We start from the raw sequence: 12,665 nt of genomic DNA on the forward strand, positions 1-12,665 counted from the left end.
CTTGATTAAATTTTCAGTGTTTGACATTGTAGCCCTGATACTACAAACCTGAATGCCTCAACTCCTTTAACTACTTCGAAGATCCTAAAGTGAGCTAACTTTGGAAAAGATAAATGCTTTTAAAAGACATTAATTTTTCTGTGAAATGGTCTTTTGATGACCTAGATGCATAATTTTAAACATGCTTTCTTCACTATCTAACTAGCAATGAGGAAACCACTGGCCAAAGTGTTATGTAATGAATTAATTTAAAACAGGGTGCATGCTCTTTCCATACATTACCAAGAATCAAGATCTTAACACCGAAAATACAAAACATACTATTACCTTGTTACATATGTGTGCAATGAAGATATGAATTGGCCTATGGCTTTTAAAAGCCAACTCTATAATCAGAATGGAAGTCTATGACAATAGATGAAAAGCATCACACTGGTTTATCATGCATCAATATTAAAATACTTGCAAGCTGTGTCCTGAAAAGTTTCCATGTAAGCCTATAGCAAAGGAAAAATACACAGTCTATCAAGGCTATATATTTTCCCGTACCACCAAAGTAAATATCTGAAGTTCAGCAATGCAAACTTCACATATGCCCTAGCTGCTTACTCTTGACCATTGTTTATTCATACAAGCAACGTGTGGATGGGGAGGAAAGCAGTTACAAGTTAAAACTTCTATAGCTATTCTATACATGGTACAAAAGTCATCTTAATATAAATCCTTTGAATAATCCATTTCAAAAAACCCCAACACCCATACTTTTCTCTCATTTCTATCAATTTCAAAGAGAATTAGAAGTTTCTTTTTCAGAACTGAATATGTAAATGAATGAACAGACTTGCACTCAAACAAAAGAGTGAAATTTCCTGTACTGATGTATTCAAAGTAGGTCAACTAGGGCAAAAGAATAAAACCAAGGAATTTATAAAAGAAAGCTGCTTTTACAATACAAATTTTTCAAAGCAGAGTGCCTTAATATGGGAAATGTATATCCTTTTTTATATCCTTAGTATTATCACGATCTCTGACAGACATGCCCTAATAGTAATACTGTTCCTTCTTTTTAATAGCTAGTATTTCTTTTTAACAACTACGAGGAGTGATGGTAATCTGCTCTCCCTGCTCCCCAAGAGAAGAACCACCTGAGCACCTTCCTCCAGCTCTCATTAGACAGTATCTTTCCAGACAGGTGTTCCCCTTCTATGCTAATATACCAAGCTGTTCACAATATATTAAAAGTGAACTGCAGTTCTTTTCAGCTCATGCCAAATTAACTCCTGGCATCAAATACAGTGTAGCTCTTGACTACATACCTGTATGAAGATCCTTGCTCAGTAAAACAAAGCAAGAGATAAAAATATATATAGTAGATAGGCAACTGCTAGGATTTCCTGACTTACAGAATTTTACTAAGGTAAAGGAGAATCTTGCTGAAGGGCAATATATGCTTCTCTTATTTAGGCCAATAAAGAGCAATACATTTATGCTGACACCTTGCAGTATGCACCATCATAGGTCAATGAATTACCACATGCTAGCTGAACCACTGCCATGACCACATTTTACTCTGTATCTGCAACAAGTTAGGAGGAATCTACTTTCACAGACTTTTTTTTTTTTTTTTTTTTTTTTAAATAGAGATCATTCTCATGCAAACCTTTCAATACTTAAAGGGGGCTTATAAGAGAGATGGGCGCAAACTTTTTAGTAGGGCCTGGTGTGATAGGATAAGGGGTAATGGTTTTAAACTAAAAGAAGTTAGATTTCGACTAGGTATAAGGAAGAAATTTTTTACAATGAGGGTGGTGGAACACTGGCCCAGGTTGCCCAGAGAGGTGGTAGATGCCCCATCCCTGGAAACATTCAAGGTCAGGTTGGACGGGGCTCTGAGCAACCTGATCGAGTTGAAGATGTCCCTGCTCGTTGCAGGAGGGTTGGACTAGATGGCCTTTAAAAGGTCCTTTCCAACCCAAACTATTCTATGATTCTATGAAAGTAATCTGTCACTGTCTTTAATAACAGTTGCCCAAAGTTGAGGGTGAATGAAATATGGATAATATTATTACTACAGGTAATCATGTATATATTACTTCTCTAAGCAGAACATCAATAAGCATGTACAGTTAATGCTATATATATACAGTTATGCTAACATTTAGTATGTACTTGATGAAGGATGAACTTATGACAAAGGAGTCCCTTCAACAGAGGTAGCAGAAATGAATTTATTTTTCCATCACTAGGTATGCTGAAATTGATAGACAAAATACATACAAACACAGAAAGAAAAAGTAACTTTTTTTTTTTCTTTCATCAACTAGATGCAATCAATCAGGCATTGGAGAAGGAATGAAAAAAATAAATCTATGTCATACACCCCAGCATATTAATGCAAAATTGCAGCCGAACATAGTTCTCAACTTCCAAGAGGCAAAAATCTTACCTTTTTAACTGTCACACCATCCTTTGGAGTTTGTTTTGTTGACAGATTGTACCCAATCATCTGTTTAGCAAGCTGTTCAACAATCTTAGGGCTACAAAGGAAAAAGGTTAGTTTATTGAAAGATATTAAAAGAAACAGTCACACAACTATTGCAAACAGCTTAAATATTACAAGAGAAGCAATTTATTTATGCTTTTTCCACTTTAAAGACTTACTCTTTAGTTAGATGCACTCCTCCTTTCAATCCACTATTGAAAATACCTTTTCCTCTCCCTCCAGCCAGAATCTGTGCCTTCAGAACAATTTCTTTTGCCTCTGTAAAAGAAAAACACATTGTTATTCTATCATGTGTCATTTATCAAGCCTGTCAGTGTAAGTTTAAAAACCGTTTCCAGGTTAGACTCTTTAAAAACAATGGGAAGTTGTTTGTAACTAATGAGCAACAAAACTAGAGTCAATTCAGCATTTTTATAAAGCAACCTTGCAAAAAAGAATTGTTCAAGAAAGTTAAAGGATATATACACACTACTTATTAGCTGGATAAATATGTCATTATTTAGATCAAAACCATGCTATTAATGCTACATGGCCTGCACAACAAACCATATAACCAGCATACAGTTTGACAGCTTACACTCTGGCACGGTTTTTAAAACATGAATCAGATCATATTTTGTCTTGAATGCACAACAAACAAATGCTCATCAAGGAAAATAAATTCCGTTCCTTGCTCTGAACACATGTAAGCAAACTGATGGATGTGGTCCTAAAAGAAGAAATCCCTATCTCCAAAGGGCAAGTAAGTGTAGAGCAAGGGCAGTAGCTGTGAAAAGATGTTCATCTGTTTGTGAGGCATCACTTGAATCTTTGGCAATGTGAGTGTAACACTACCTTAGTAACAAGAAAGTGCAGCAAGACACAGTGACAAAAGCAACTGCACCAAGACCTGCGTTCCAAACAGAAGCAATCCTAACATTCTTAGAGAGTAAAACAAGGGGGAAAAGGGGAAAAGAAAAAAAACAACCAAAAACCCCATCACTTATGATCTCTGCAGCTCCATGGACCATAGCAGCTTCTTGAGCCATAAAGACCTGCCAGTTGCCTGTAAGATGTTTCTTAATACTGAGTACTGTCACTTTGCACATTTATCATACTACTGCCAGGTATTCTGCAAAGTCTGAGATCCTAATATTAACATATCATTAAGCGTGCCTAGAAAAGGCTAACATTGTTACCCTTTTCTTAAGTCTGTGGAAATCTCTGATTTCAGTGATGTTTGGATTAGGTCACACCTTGAATCACAATATTCTATGCAAGTATGCAAGAAAACATGAGAATTTGTTGTTAAATTGACAAATTTACTGTTTAAGTGGCACAGAGGATATGGATGCTGTCATTCAAACTAAGGCAGGCTTTCTAGGCTTGGATTACATAAAAACGTATTACAGATGATTAAATACAAGTTTGGAGGTGTGGCAATTTTTGGTGCAGGCCAGCTCTGACAGCATCATTTCACAGTTCCAGTATAATAAACTCAAGCAACTAGAAGACAGTTGGATCTTAGGATAGAATAAATATTATGAAAAAAATAATCTATTTCCTGTATTAAGACAGAAGTGCATTTTTAACACAGCTATTGGAGGTACTGTACTGAGAGATGCCTGATTTCCAAGCTTCTGAAGGCAAAATCCCTCCACATGTTTATCCAATTCAGTAACATCTGACATATATCATTCTGAACCTTAAAAACACTCTCCTTGAAAATACTTCATACATTCCAATATACTCATGTTCTTGGCTCCCTATTATTCATGCCACTGCATGGCAGATAACAAGGAAATTTAAATGCAACAAAAAGTTTTATATCAAGTGTTTTCTAAGCACACAAATTATTAAGATGAATTAAAACTATAAATCACTTTCCAACCTGCAGAAGCAAACTCTAAAATCACAATAGCTGCTGTGATAATGAATCTAATATACTATCGTTAATAGATGCTGCAAGCATTTAATTAGATAGGTTTTAGGTGCCAACCATCCTGACAAGGTGAGTTTTGATTGTCAGTGATACGTGATATCAATTATGTGAGTGATCACTACCCTCATTCCTAACCAGCACGCTACACAAGCACTGATTATCTTCATTTGGCTACAACAAATGAAGTTAGAGAAAGAAATTAATGTGTACGTTTTTATAATCCACTAGAGGACTATCAAGGCAATACAGTAACTTCAGAAAAACAACTATCAAAAACATAAACAAACACACTAGAAAGTAAGCATAACCATGTAAAGATTAGACCTGAAGAGCTAATCAATACAGCAGCTCAGCAGAGCACAGTACAGCAGGTTCTTCTTGCCCTGGGGGAAACCAACAGGAAGCAATTTAATTCAATAGTTATTTGCCCAAGCTCTGCAAAATGAAGTAAACTAGCCAGATCTTATTTTACAGTAACTAGGCTTGATCATTCAGTACTTATCAAGCTGATTCACTACTTAGCATCACCATTTTATTTAAAGAGCTGATTTCTAGAAATGCTCACACAAAGTTTTTACGTTATCTCCTGCCTCATTCCCAAATTATGTTATGGAAGACTACCCCAAAAGAAAAATGTGGTTTTAGCTGGAATATATGAAGTAATTCACCTTCACTTGTAAGCTGTAATATATATAAAAAAAAAAAAAACAAAAAACCACAAATCTACAAAATTGTGCACAAAGTCAGTATTAAACCCATTAAAAACAAAAAGCTGTAATTGATTTCCATTAGCACCCTTCCAAACTGCTGTAGTAACACTGGAAAAACGTTTAAGCAGGACTGTGTAGTTATAAATACTGGATTTGAAGAGAACCTAGCACAAGCAACGTGTCTTTACACCACCATAAAGTACAGTGCAATGTTTTCAACAGCACTGCATTTGGTCATTAAGGCTTCAATGAACTTCTGTTTATGCCCACTGACTGATAAGCATTTGTGTAAATTTAAAAAAAAAAACCAACCCAAACCAAACAAACCCAAATAACAAAACAGACTGCTTCCTAAGTGTGTATAGATTTTTTTTTTTTGTCACAGATTTAAAATCTTCTTTATCATTCAAAACAATACAAAAAAAGACTGCTTTTAAGTGTCACTAATTTAGCAGCAAATAGCCACAAACTGCTCCATGCAGATTAATGACGCATTTCTGGTAACAGCATGTGTTCTTAACTAATTATAACTTGAATACATTAATATCTCAGACTTAACAGTTTATTCACTGGATCTTATATTTGTCTTTTTTACATTATTCTACAGAAAAAAGAGAGACATGAACATTTCCAAAGAGTCCTTTAAAAAAATGGAGCAAAATACAGCTTGTCCCTATGTTAGATGCCAATAAATAAGCAAGACCTTTACTCCTCAGAAAAGTCCTCAGAATTTAAAATTTCACAACTGTAGTTGGGTCTAACTGCATTTCTAAAAAATTAAATATAACCACATAGGAAAAAGCCTTAAGTACTTTTCTTTTAAATAAATTCAGACATTTCAGCAGGACAGAATATAACACTCCAAGGGACAAGCATCTTCTACACTGCATTCAACAATACATCTCCTTCCCTTCAGTCAGCACTGTGAATACAAATGGCCGTGATACTCCTTGCAATTGTAATAGGCTCAGTTCTATAATGAAAGCCTATTTAAAATCAATAAAATCAGTCCTGCTTTTGGGAGCTATGATTACTCTGGTCCACTGGTACTGCTTGCAGCAAAAATGAACAGCTTGTTCTCAGCCCACTGCTGTGTATATTTAACTACTGAATTCTTGATCATGAAACAATATACTGAGAACCATAGTTCTGCTAGTTATATGGTATGCTAATTTATTACCTGTGAACAACTTTCCATTATTATTGATACGACTGTGTGATTGCAAATTAGGCGTGTTAACAATTACACTAAAATGTGCTGTAGCTTATAAAAAATAAACTACTGTAAAGAACAGACAATGTAAGACTGCATGGTAATAGGCCTCACTCTTGACTGTTTATGAGCAAAAGATTTTCTATCAGAGTACTCAGGACTACTTTGGCAAGGCATCCTACACTACAGAATCAGAGCATGGGACTGAAAGGGAGGAGGTTTCACACAAAAACCTAAACACATTTCTGTCTCACCATGTGACTTTCAGCAGCTCGCCTTCTCTGTCTGCAGGGGCTCTGTGAAAATTAATTAGCATCTGCACCTCTTTCAAAAATGCAGAACCTGATTCAGTATTACATTAGTGTATTTTTACCCCAGTGTAAGGCTGATCGCAGAAGGGCTGACTCCAAACCCTGGCAGCACTGTAAGCACTGCAGCAGCAGGAAAGTATCACTGGAAAATGCACTGATCTCTCTTGTAACGAGCTTAGTACACGTTGCAAAATAGATGGAAGAAACCCAGTGTCATGGGACCAGTGCAATGAAGACAAATTGAGGATGTGCCAAATCAAGGTCTTACAGAAGCACTGTCTCCTTACTGACCCAAACGCGAGCATGAACGCTGAGTTGATAAACACGCGAGAGCCGTTTCCACAACGGCAGCTGGGGTTAACGAGACTGTTTTGTCCTTCCGTATGCACAGGAGGACCCCTGCCCAGTGTGGCTAGGCAGATATTAACTAGTTTCAAGAACTTTGCTAGTCACCCTTCTTTACCAAAAGTCATCAAGCTGTGCTTGATGAGCAGAATTCTTCGAGCACATCCTCCTTGCCTAAGTCCTAAAAGAGCTAGATGGGGTACGTGCATCTGCAACCAGCTCCAAACTCTCCACCTCTACAGAAGAGGCAGAGGCCAATCTAATGATGTGTTTATCTGGCGAGAGTCCTCTGAGGGACACAGATCATTGTTATGCTTGGACATGTGCAACTTTAAGCTTCCCTTTGCCCAGCCAAGCTTGAGTCACCATCTTTTTCATGGTTGTCTAGAATATTACTCCACTAAGGACTGGCTGGGACTCCCACTGCATGATCAATTCTACCTCCCAACCACCTATGCTGGACACTGAATTCCTAAAACAGAGCAGTAAATTCAGTGCTTCCCTTCCCAAAGCAAGTTCCCCCCCTCCGCTGCTCTGCTTTATAATTTAGCTTTCATAACATGGGAGTTGAGGAAAACAAGGCAGACATTACAGACATTTTCTGACAGCAATTATATTTAATTTTGGATCGCACAAGTACTATAAAGATATCAACAAAACCCAGAATGCCTACATGCCGTTCCTGCTTCAGTTTCCTCACCAGTGCTGATGCAAAACCGCAAATGCTCAAATGTCCCGTAAGGGTTCTAGATAATCTCTCCCAAACTGCATCTCTGCAGCTCAGAGCTTGTCTTCCAAAACATGGGGTTCCTCTTACAAGCCCTGAAAGGGTCAAGTTTGGGTTGGTTCATTTTTTTTTTTACCTACCTCTAGCTGATCCAACAGTAAGGAAACCTACTTTTTGTGGTCTCATCTGTCCTGTTCTATTGTTGTTGCTCACTTCTTTCTTGTTTTAATGCTACCACTACCACCTGAATTTCTAACTTCCCTTTGGGAAAGACTGGCTACAAGTACTTTTCCAAATTTCAGCCATCCTGTTATACTGCTCAGGCAAGATCCTGTCAGGTGCTTATTACTTTTTAACAATACTCCTGTCCAGAGACACTCTGGTATATTTACTTCAGCACAAGAAAGAAGGGAGAAGAATAAAAGCTATAAGGAAGACCATAATGAACATAACACAATAATAAAAAATGGTAATAAACCCTAATTCCCAAATTGAACACCGAATCTTAAAGTTGCTGCACTAACTTTTCACATTTGGGTCTCTTTGCATGAACTCGCTCTGAAATCTGAGACAGCTTTTCCCAATGAGCAAGTTTTGCTACCATTTTCACTGTTCCCCATCTTCTGAGAACTCTGGGGATGCAGCGTCTGAGACACTTCCCATGCTCTGCCAAGTAAGCAGATTGAGATGGGAAAAAGAAGCTGTCCACAGGAAGATACCTCCCACATCTACAAAACTATTGGTATGCTTAAGGGTCTTTAGAATGAAGTTAAACAATTGATTCCCTCCCCCTTTAATTTTAATTAAACTCCCTTCCTCTGTTATTTTAATTCTTCTGCTCTGTAACACCAAAAAGAATTATGTTCTTACATGCCTAGTTTCTACAACCTTTGGTGTTCAGACTAGTTTATAATTAAAGTTAAATAAATCATCCTTTTTATAACTCCATACTTTTGAATATATTGTATATTTATTGCTAGATTATAAGCCTCATTAAAATCTATAATGATAAATTAGTCAGTCTCTTGATTCTGTCACTACTATTATTAATTGCTTTCATAACCATTACTACACACTTCACCAGTGATAAAAATTTTAAAGCTAGATAAAATCAGCTGAGCTAAAGCTCACTCTTAATAATGCACTCTTAAACCTTCTCAGAGTAGAAGTAATCAAGTATTCACATGTCCTATATTTAAGTTAAAGCTGATAAATTACTTATACAGCAAACAGAGCCTCACTAGATCCAGCTGCACCACTATAATGCATGGAAAAATATGCACATTAAGACAGGTATCAAGAAAATAGTTCTCACATTAAAATTGTTCATTGTATGTGCTTATTTAAAACTCCATAGGATATCTTATTTCTGATATTTTCCAGCCTTTAACAGTTTCTTTTTTCAACCTAAGTTCTCATTATTTTTTATGTAGATTTCCTCTGTAATAGACACAGGGTCACACTGGTCACATTTGCTTACAAACTCAAGAGGAGACATGGTTTGAAAACTCCATCAGGAGAGGAACAAGTTCTTCATTTGGTGGAACAGCAGTGAAGTCTACTGACAAGTGAGCAAAAGCTTTTTCTGCCAGCTCTTAGGGAACAGCCGTTTTATGGGTAAAACAGAGAAGGCCAGTTTCTGTAACCTGCAATGTCAACCTGGCATCCGGCACCACGTTGCATAGTAAATACTGAACAAAATGGAAAAAATCATGCAAATTGATACAGTGCTCTTCTGTCATTACACCCACGAGTTTCATTCTTGCAACTTTTAGACTTCAAAATATTCTTTGAATTATGCCCTACTCAAATTTTTCTCCTCTTCTGATGATTTCACTTTAAGAGACTGTAAAAGCAAACAAAGAATACTTTTCCTTGTGTATTAGTTGTGATCCTTATTACCTGACACCACCATGGAAGCTTATCAGGATAATCCATTATGCACTAAGAAATTCAGGCATGCAAAATTGTGTGGCTTAGTGGACCTGTTTTCCTTATAAATATAAAATACATAGATACATCACAAAACTTGCTTTCTAAAATCACTGTCATTCAAAAATTTGACATTTTACCAGATTTTTAGCAAGTCATTTCTTTCCACCCTTCCTTTTTCCCTAAACTACAAAAAAAAAAAAGTTACAGTGAAATGAATATACTGACAGTTTTCTTTGCATCTTTACCTTTTAAAGCTTACAGGGATTTCAAGTTTTCCTTGCCAAAATATTCTGCAAACTTTTTTTTTTCTTTTTAAGTAAAACATATTTTAAAGTTAGCAGTCTCAGGCAGTTCAACTGCGTCCTAAATTCTTGATTGAATACCACAACACCATTTGTTTTAATGCAATTCACAGAACAGGCTTTATGCAATCTGTAGTGTTGAAGTCAAGCAGTCATTAAGAACAAACACTGTTCTCGCCCCTAGCTGCAACAATACACACACCTGTTTTCCTGGAACGCTTTCAAAATTTCATTGTTTGTGATTATCTGTAAGGCACAAAAGACAAAAAGTCTTCTCCGACTGATTCTAATTCTATTATCCATTATTGAACTGCAGAGGTGATTTTGAAAAATTTGTACTTAGTGTAGAAAATATAAAAACTGAGGAACATACATTAGTTTTTTCATAATTCACTTATAAGCATAAAAGAGTTGTTGTAGTAGAAGATATTTTCAGACATGGAGCACAAAAGAAACCTAAGCAAGAAACCAGGGAATTCGCATGGTAAACAAGCAAGTAAACATGCAGAGAGGAAAGACAACTGCAACGTTACCATCATTGCTTAAGAAGTGTTAACAAATGCATAATGTAATATATCTGGCAGGTGAACCCCGTTCAAGTACAGACTTAATAATTAGTCCTTTGCTGAACACAGTCTTTACATACAGGCCTGCTATGCCCGGCAAGATGATTAAAAAATATGCATTAAAACGGAGGACAAAGCTAAAAGAAATTTGGAGCACATCACACAGTGGTGGCTGGGCACATAATCAACAGCCTTCAAAATCACAAGAAACAGGCCACGTGCTAAAAGGGAGGCATCTGAAGATGGAGCAGCTTTAGATCCAATTTCTGCAAGTTTGTCAGTACTAGGGCAGGACTAAGTCCCTTTAAAGGGTTTCATCATCTCTTACTACCTTGTAAATACCAGGACAAACTGACCTGATAGCTTAACGTGTGCATACACCACCCAGCTTCAGGGGACCTCCCTGCTTCTGCAGTACTCGACATCGCATCAGCAGTGGTCATTTCTCCTCTTTATGATAATTTACAGTGACACAATACTGACGCTTTCATCAAACAGGTAGCTATCTGCTTAATTTAAGCATACACTAATGCCAGCTTGGCATTTAAGTGCATGCATAAATATTTCCCTGAGTGGGGCTTTGACATGTTTCATGAAGAATTCTTAATGAAGCTCCAAACCTAAAGCCCTTCTACAGTTTGCATTTTTACCCAAAGTGATGAAAATACTGAACAGCTCTTAGCTAAAAATTTACATTTTTAGCAAAATTAACATTCCCTCCCAGAGATAGTTACCGTTAAATAGTTCTGCTCTACCTCTTAGCCTTATATTCCTTAGCTTTTGTTTCATTGTGTAGGGCTGCATTAGATACCACACATTTTGCTGTTCAGACCATAAATAAATCAATCCACAGCAAAACTAGAAACATGCGAAAGAATAGCAAGTCTGGCAGTGTTTTGATCTGAATCAAGCCCAGTAGTATCAAAAAGTCCTCCAGTAGCCCGATTCATTATCCAACTTACATTGCAGAATTAAGTACAAAGTTTTCACTGTACTGCTGAAATAATTTATTGAGCCTCTGAAGAAAATCATGCTAGACTGGTCATTATCTGGGAAACATCTGGATGGGAAAATGATCACATACAAGAATTTATGTCTACCCACCACCATCTTACCTTCTGCACATTAAAAAGAACTACTTAGGGATAGGAATTACATACTTAAAAGAGGACATTTTTAAGACCACAGTATTTACCACTCAAATGTAGTCTCATTTACTGAGGTATTTTCTACTTGAAGAAGGAAAGAATATCAGACTCCACAATGAAAATAAAATCTAACATTTTAAAGAAACAATCTTTTTCCAGCATGGCTTCTAACAGACATCTAATAGCAGGAGTAAAATCCAGACAGAGAAGTAAAATCTAGTAACAGAGATGCTGGGCAAGGCTTGCACAAGGCTATGTGACATTTAAGTTCTTTTGCAGATATAAGTGGGACTTAAGTGATGAACAGGTATGGCTCTGGCCATCTGGAGTAGCAATGAATTTCACCCAGAGTGAAAAGAAAAACCAAGAAGAAGAAAACTACCTGAACTGGTTCTGATGTTTCATTCCTGTCAAGTAGAAGTTAACTAATTGGAGGCTTCTAGATAAAAGCTCATTCACTGCTAGAGCTTGAGATCTAGAAAACAGAGTTATCCAAGTTTGAAACAGACAGAGAAAGCTCACCACGTAAAGATTTAAAGATGAAAAGAAACAATGGGATACAAAAATAAATGGAGAAATATCTATTTAAAACATAGAAACACTGCAACCAGAGTTATAAGTATATTTATTCCTAGATATATCTTCCTGCACAGTTTGCTTAAAATCCTTCTAAGGATTACTGATGTTAGTTTTCATGGTATCTAGCTTTGTATTTCATAAAAAACCCTACTGCATTAAGCAGTACAAAAGAAATATTTCAGCCCTCTGGCAACTGGTAAATATTAACTACCGTAGGCAGATGAAATTTCACCTCTGGTAAGCACAACTGTTTATAACTTAATGTCAGATAATACCAGTAATACACTAAGCACAACTAACATGGGAGAGGATGTACTATCATCCTCCTCTTATTTTTGTTTACTCATCACATATGTGAAATAGAAGCAATTGCCAAACTAATCTAATATTGGAAAAAGGTTAAGA

At 36.5% G+C, this 12,665-nt stretch overlaps 1 protein-coding gene across 1 annotated transcript in view; it reads right to left on the reverse strand.

The window, feature by feature from the left end:
* The window catches only part of SUCLG2 (succinate-CoA ligase GDP-forming subunit beta), a 134,386-nt gene that overhangs the window by 70,499 nt on the left and 51,222 nt on the right, over positions 1–12,665 (reverse strand). The window contains exons 3-4 of the mRNA XM_029995978.1: positions 2,662–2,761; positions 2,447–2,537 (exon numbers count right to left, since the gene is read on the reverse strand). Of these exons, the coding sequence (XP_029851838.1) occupies positions 2,447–2,537; positions 2,662–2,761 (191 nt within the window). The remainder of the gene's footprint in view (positions 1–2,446; positions 2,538–2,661; positions 2,762–12,665) is intronic.

This window comes from Aquila chrysaetos, chromosome 20 (assembly GCF_900496995.4).
Source record: "Aquila chrysaetos chrysaetos chromosome 20, bAquChr1.4, whole genome shotgun sequence".
NCBI classification, from domain to species: domain Eukaryota; kingdom Metazoa; phylum Chordata; class Aves; order Accipitriformes; family Accipitridae; genus Aquila; species Aquila chrysaetos.